Source organism: Teleopsis dalmanni, unplaced genomic scaffold, assembly GCF_002237135.1.
Source record: "Teleopsis dalmanni isolate 2A unplaced genomic scaffold, ASM223713v2 unscaffolded_contig_1331, whole genome shotgun sequence".
Taxonomy (NCBI): Eukaryota; Metazoa; Arthropoda; class Insecta; order Diptera; family Diopsidae; genus Teleopsis; species Teleopsis dalmanni.
This window is the reverse complement of record NW_024032713.1, coordinates 2000-9287: the sequence shown is the minus strand read 5'-3', so window position 1 is coordinate 9287 and position 7288 is coordinate 2000. Positions and strand designations below refer to the sequence as shown.

Sequence of the window (7288 nt, the reverse complement as noted above, 5' to 3'; positions counted from 1 at the left end):
TAGTGCGTTGCAGGTGTGAGTGGTTTTGTGGTGGAATAATAGGCGGAGTTTGGCAGCAATTGCCAATGAAATTTGAATTCCAACCATGATGCGAGACCAATCCGGAGCAAGGTCTAAGGTGACACCAGCCATTACAAGAATTGCAACGGACGGAGATGGTGTTCCTAGAGATTACTCTTTTACACACAGTGTAAAGCCAAGTGGTAGGAGAATTAGAAGAGGCATTGGTTGGAGAAGGACTGCCAAAGGTCGACGAAGAAGGAGATTGTCTATGTAGAGGTGCTGAAGGACAGCAAGCTCTTTTAAAAGCAGGATTCCAATCACTTGAGGAGTCCTATTGGGGGATGTTAAACGATTCTTGGTCGTCGTTGATGACGAGTGGCTCCGGGACGTAGACTCGACCGTTTGTGGAACCAAGCAGGCCATATAATAGACATGCCAAGGCCATATAATAGACCTCGGCATGTCCAACCTAGATTATACCGTGCATATGAAAGTTTTAGATGAGCTAGACTCTGATCATAAACCGGTTCTATTCATTCTTCCCATAAACTGTCCCATGAACACTATGACCCCTACGTTATCTACCAGCGACTGGAACGCGCTCAAGAACTTAGTAGACGTTAGCTGCATCAAAAACCATCCAGAAGCCTTAGAAAAATTGGATAACTGTATACAGAACCTGGCCCATCTATTAAAGCATGCCTTTGATAGCTCCACCCTCAAATATAGGAAACCATACAGTTATTTTAACTTACCGCAGCCTTTTAAAAACATGATTAGAAATCAAAATAGAATCCGGAAATTTACTCAAATAACTTGTGACCCGGAGAGCAGAAGGGAGGCCAACCGTCCTTCAAATGAAATCAGGAAAAAGATTTATATATTTAAAAACGTGAAATAGGGTGAATTTCTCAACGGCCTTGGAACAGCCTTTTGGGTCATAAATAAATACTTCAGCCTGAAGCGTAAACCAGTAATACCACCCATCCATAGAGGAACAGGCTTGGTATATACAGATTTAGAAAAAGCCGTGACCTTCACAGACACCCTTGAACTTCAATTCCAGCCCAATGAAGACTTAGAATATGACTCAGAGGAAGAAGAACGCATCTCCGAGGAGGCAAATAATATTTTGGATCAGGAGCCAGATGATGGCACTGCAGTATGCAGTAACGAAGAAATCTCCCAAATTATAGCGAGATTGAAGATTAGGTCGGCACCTGGCCATGATATAATTAACAACAGATGCCTACGTAACCTGCCAGAGAACGCAATCCAGCTTATCACTAACATTATTAATTGTATGCTCAGGCTAGATGAATTTCCTAAGACCTGGAAGCTGGCCACAGTCATTGTCTTCCCTAAACCGGATAATAATGACCTGTCCAAGGCACTTCAACTAGCTAGAACGGCGGAAATGATTCAAACAGCCCTTAGTGGAAGAAAGTCGACTGGAAAGATCATTTTTGATATTTATAAAGCTTTTGACAAGGTCTGGCATGATGGCCTGATAGTAAAATGTCTGATCTAGGTGTTCCAGGCAGGCCAACTAAAATCATCGGCAGCTTCTTACGTGAGAGATCCTTTCGCACGAAAATCAACAGCAATCTCTCGTCAATCAGAAGCAGGGGTTCCTCAGAGATCTCCATTTTTCCCACTCTCTACAACATTTATACATCTAATATCCCAATGTTAGGTCCATCGATTTTGGTGTTATACGCTGACGACACGTATATGCTACACCTGGATAAATGTGCTCTCAACATAAGCAAAACATTTCAAGAGCATGTAGACGTCAAGATTGATCCGATCAAAAACTACATAAAGGATAGAGCCCTGAAATTATTTACGAAAACTGATAGACTTACTAACACCGCGTTATCGAATCTTAGAATGGTTACGGGCTCCTCGAAGAGGTATGCAGATCTAAGCGTAATTATTGGTAAGTCTGATGAAGTGATAAGATTGATCAAGATTAAGATTGATCCGTTCAAAAAATATATGAAGGATATGGACCTGAAATTATTTACGAAAACTGACAGACTTACTAACACCGCGTTATCGAATCTTAGAATGGTTACGGGCTCCTCAGAGAAGTATGCAGATCTTAGGTTAATTATTGCTTAGTTTGATGAAGAGATATACAATAATCCAGTTAGGGCGTAGAGAGGGGTTTTGCAGAAACCTCGCAGTTAATAGAGAGTAAAAGTGCTTAAGTGCACTGACTCAACTGGCTTCAACATATTATGGTAATAGAAATTATAATATATAATAGCAGTTGACCGCAACAAATATACATAGTCATCGCTTGAGTCATTGTCTCCAGTGAGCCGGGTATATGGAAAGCCTCTTTCCTTTGATGATGCGATAGCCGACAAAGCAACATTTTTTGCTTCCATTAAATTCAAAAACCTTGCGTCTGTGCATTTTTGCAGTGCGATGTGACGGTTCTCCACATCTATCAGATTCTGAAAGTGTTGCAAAAGAGTTTCATTTATATTATCTTTATTTCTTTCTTTTGCAGGTGTTTCACAGTCATCCGACATAGATATTGGATATAGCGATGTATGTGAAGATCATATTGGATCTGCCGATGGACGTGGAGATGAGCATGGCGGCAGTAACGATGCTTCATTTCATGATGGGCCCTGTTGTGATTAATAGACAAGTTCATTTTTTTAAAAAAACCGATACAAATTTGTAAAAACATACCTGAAATACTTTTGCATACTGATTTTGTAATGGTATGTATAAATAAATTATTCAGTAATCTTTTTAATACATGGAAATACTTTTAGTTGGATGGCGCCTCTCTCGAAACTCTAACTCACTGCTGTTCTTTCCTGATTTTAAATAAACAAACAAGCAAATCAACCATTAGTTTTAAGGGTTGCGTTCGACATTTTTGGTCTTAAATGTGCTGATTTGTAGTAAATGAGCTCCTTTTTAATGAAAGCTCTTTGTATGGTATATCATACTCATTAGTGATTATAATGTGCAAAACCGGCTAAACGAGACTGTGTGAATGCACTGTTGTCTGTGTTTACAATAGAATTTATAATGTTGTACTTCTTCCAGAAAACTTTTTGGCATATCGATCATTAAACCAGCCATTGCTTGCATTATAAAAGGCATATTTATCGGTTTCTTCACTGTTAAGCGAAACACTGTCAGAAATACGGCTAGATCGTTAATCGAGTCTACTGTTGCACGAAATGGCTGTTAACCGAGGTATAGGTGTATAATTATATAAAGAGACGCTCTTATCAGAATGCTGACCGGTTCATTAATAAGAAACGTCAGCAATGAGTCATACGAAATTGCCAGAACATTGATAAAATTTTTATTATTGAACACATGTAGTATTAAAATTGTATGTGGATTTTTTACATTATTAAATAATGTGCCAATCGGATTGTGTAATCATTTCAAATGAATATTCCTTTGTGAAATTGGTTTGTGCACATAAAGCATAAACCAAATTACTATATAGTTGCATCAATCTCAAGCAAATCTGTGTATGGGCTGCCAAATATACTTATATTAATTTTGAAAGAACGGGAACGGAACAAGTTTTCTTCTACATTAATTACTTTTTCAAGAGACGCGTCGGTGGTCGAATCGTTTTTTGGCTTGTGTTTTTTCGATTAAGTTTCGGTTTTAGTTTTATTACTGGTATGTATTTTGCTTCATAAAATGCGGGACTTCAAATCGAATATATGTGCAACTTTTTTCAATTAAATATTTTCAATTAATCTTGAAATTTTCTAAAAATACTTGTTTCTTTGAGCAATGGTGTTTTTAAGGTTATGTGACCCTATTTGCAAAAAATAAAATCTGCATTTCACATATTACCATTTTATATAAGAATGAATTTCAGTAAAAGTCACAAGAAACAATAGAGCCACTGCGTGATGAGACTTAAGAAAGTGACAGTATGATTTTCAACATACAAATCAAAAACAAAAAACTGGCATTGCTTTATCTCTCAATAATCCTTATAAGAACACATATTTCTACTTTTAATAGTTAATTTCAAAAACCGTTTCATTTGATATGATTGAGAATTCGTAAATTCGTGAATTCGTGAATTCGTGATTTCGTGAAAATTGGCTCAATTTGAATGTTTGAAATTTAGTTGGTTTTGTGTAAAAATGAATATAATATTGAGGTATTCTTTTTTGTAGGTTTTGCTGACATCAAAATGGATGATTTGGAAATAATGTGGGATGATGCTCCACCTGAAAGGAATGTGTATGGAGTTTTAAGTGCAAACATGTCCAATTTTAATGATATTATAGAGAAATTTCCTACTGACCCAGCTTACATTGGTGCCATAATTGGCCTAAACGGCTCCAACATAAAAAGCATTAAAACAAAGTTCAACGTCAATGTACATATAAATAGTGACAACCATATAGTAACTGTGAAAGGTCGTAATAGAAAAAATGTTGACGATGCCGTTAAATACATTTTGGAAATTATAAAACACTCTGATCAGAAATATAAAAATAAAAATAAAAATAAAAATGTTTCATCTCAAAATCACGAAGTTTCTCACAATCCCAAAGTTGAATTTAAAAAAAAATCATTCGTGCCTCGTTTTAGTGCTTCTTCCAGAAATGACAATATTCAGGTTGCAACTCCGAAATCTGTAAGTATGACGTACATACAACGAGCGTATGGATATAATATAGTAGCTCATAATAAAATTTATTTAGGGAGAAAATGGCGAAAATAGATTAAGTCTACCTACAAAAAATGTATGTATTGGTGGTACTGAAAAGAAGGAAGTATTGCAGCCTATCGATTGGGAATCTCTAAATAGAAAAGTTGTAAGAAAAATATTAACAATCCACAAATGAAGATATCGATTTATTTGTTTTGCTCATATGAAATATTTTTTATTACAGGAAGAATATCGAAAGTTGCAGTGGGCGCATCTTCCAAAGCTGAGAAAAAATTTTTATCAAGAAGTCAAGGAAATCGCTGTTATGACAGAGGAAGAAGTCAATGAAATGCGTTTAGTAAACAACAATATAATTGTTTCACGTTTAAAAACAAGTGAAGATCAAATGTGTCTTGATATACCGAAACCAATATACAAATTCGACCACTGTTTCAAAGATTATCCTGATATACTTGATGAGTTGAAGAAACAAAACTTTACGGAACCATCTCCTATACAAAAGCAAGCATGGCCTATATTATTGAGAGGCGAGGATATGATAGGTATTGCCCAAACAGGAACTGGAAAAACTTTAGCATTTCTGCTTCCTGCTTTGATTCATACTGATGGACAGACTACACCACGTGCGAAACGCAATGGTCCAAATATATTAATTTTAGCTCCAACACGCGAATTAGCACAGCAAATAGCAAAAGAAGTTAACAAGTACTCGTTCCGTGGAATAAAAGCGTAAGTTAAGAAATAATTTAAAACAAATGAATAAAAAAATAAGCAATAATGAAATTCTTATTCAGTGTATGTATTTATGGTGGTGGCAGTCGTCGTGACCAGATTAGAGATTTCAGAGAAGGAGCTGAATGCATAATTTGTACGCCTGGACGTCTTAATGATTTGGTTCAAGCTAAAGTTGTAGATATTACATCGGTTACATATTTAATATTAGACGAAGCGGACCGTATGCTGGATATGGGTTTCGAGCCACAGATTCGAAAAGTTCTACTTGACATACGCCCTGACAGGCAGACCGTCATGACTAGTGCCACCTGGCCACCATGTGTTAGTAGATTGGCCGAAACCTATATGAACAATCCTATTCAGGTATGGGTTGGCTCACTTGATTTAACTGCCACTCATTCTGTGACTCAAAATGTAGAACTCGTGGATGATGCGGACAAATTTAATACGGTAATATTATTTGAAAAGTTAAATAAAGAAAACTTTGAAGAAAAATGTATTTGTTCCTGTTACAGGTCCTGACATTTTTAAAAAACCTTAAATCAAGCGATAAAGTTATTATCTTCTGTTCTAAACGAGCTCGTGCTGACGACTTGTCTAGTGATTTATCTCTGAAAGGCCTGTTAACACAATGTATACATGGTTCTCGTGATCAGGTACATAATACATTAGTTTTATTAGAGTAATGCCTCTGTGCATAAGATTCTTATATACTCAAACAAATTTTCTTTAGGCCGATCGAGAACAAGCACTGGCTGATCTAACCTCAGGTGACATACAAATTTTAATAGCAACAGACGTTGCTTCAAGAGGTTTAGACATTGAAGACATCACGTAAGTGCTTAGTAGTATTAAAAACTGAAGTTGTGAAAAATTTTTTTTTTCTTAGTCATGTTATTAATTTTGATTTTCCGCGTAACATTGAGGAGTATGTTCATCGTGTTGGTAGAACTGGACGCGCTGGGCGAACCGGCACTGCCATAAGTTATATAACACGCTCGGATTGGGGTATTGCAAAGGATCTCATTCGTATTTTGGAAGAAGCTGGCCAAGCAGTTCCAAAAGAACTCTACGGAATGTCCAATCGCTTTGACGAGATGAAAAAAAGACGTGGTAAAGATTTTAAAATGGGTAGTCATTTTAATCCTTTTTTTAAACACAGTACACCGTAGTGGTACTCATTTTTAAGATTAACTTAGAAACAGTTAACTTAGTAACTTGACCACAACATTGCATTTTGTTTTTCACATTACATCTTAAATAACCGCAATGTTTGATTCAAATCGATCAGTGTTTTACTTAAATGAACGTTGATCGCTAAAATTTGAAAATAATTAAAAAACTGTTTCTAATGTTATTCGTATAATAATGTACAATATGAAAAACTTGAAATAAAATTAAATAAAAATTAATATTACTTCTATTTGAATACAAAACTCTATTTTGGGTTAATTATTTATATAAAAAATTTATACTGTATGTATATATTGTTATACATGAAACTTTGTTCGTTTAATAAATTTAATGAAGTACAACTGTGTGAACGCTTTTTGAAAAACTATGATAATTATATTGTGTTCTTGCTTTTTCATTTATAAGGGTTTCAATTTTTATTTAAAAGTAACATATTTTATTTGAAATATTTTTAAGATGGATATTAATCCTTTGTACAGATAATTGTGTGTGAACGACACATAATATAGTAATAACTTATTATAGATCCTTAATCTGGTTTAGCTTGATAGCCCTTTGTGTGAATTAGCTTCTGCACTTTTCACCCAAACTAATCGATAAGAGTGATAACAATTACGATTGATTTTTATTGTATTTCTAAACTTTATTAAAACAATTTAATATGTT

The 7288-nt window shown here is 35.2% G+C and overlaps 1 protein-coding gene across 1 annotated transcript; it reads left to right on the top strand.

The window, feature by feature from the left end:
• The first annotated feature begins 3512 nt into the window (after positions 1-3512).
• Positions 3513-6755, top strand: LOC119664031 (probable ATP-dependent RNA helicase DDX43). The gene is made up of 8 exons (XM_038073614.1): positions 3513-3678; positions 4191-4657; positions 4725-4838; positions 4917-5422; positions 5488-5878; positions 5944-6084; positions 6162-6262; positions 6318-6755. The coding sequence occupies exons 2-8, from the start codon at positions 4208-4210 to the stop codon at positions 6598-6600; spliced, it is 1986 nt and encodes a 661-aa protein (XP_037929542.1). The 5' UTR covers positions 3513-3678; positions 4191-4207; the 3' UTR covers positions 6601-6755.
• The last annotated feature ends 533 nt before the right edge of the window (positions 6756-7288 follow it).

What these genes read in the sequence shown, in the direction of transcription:
- LOC119664031 (XM_038073614.1), top strand. Translation starts at nt 4,208, where the DNA reads ATGGATGATTTGGAAATAATGTGGGATGATGCTCCACCTGAAAGGAAT. An exon ending in AGGTTGCAACTCCGAAATCT is followed by an intron (nt 4,658 to 4,724) that starts GTAAGTATGACG and finishes AAATTTATTTAG; the next exon opens with GGAGAAAATGGCGAAAATAG. An exon ending in AATCTCTAAATAGAAAAGTT is followed by an intron (nt 4,839 to 4,916) that starts GTAAGAAAAATA and finishes TTTTTATTACAG; the next exon opens with GAAGAATATCGAAAGTTGCA.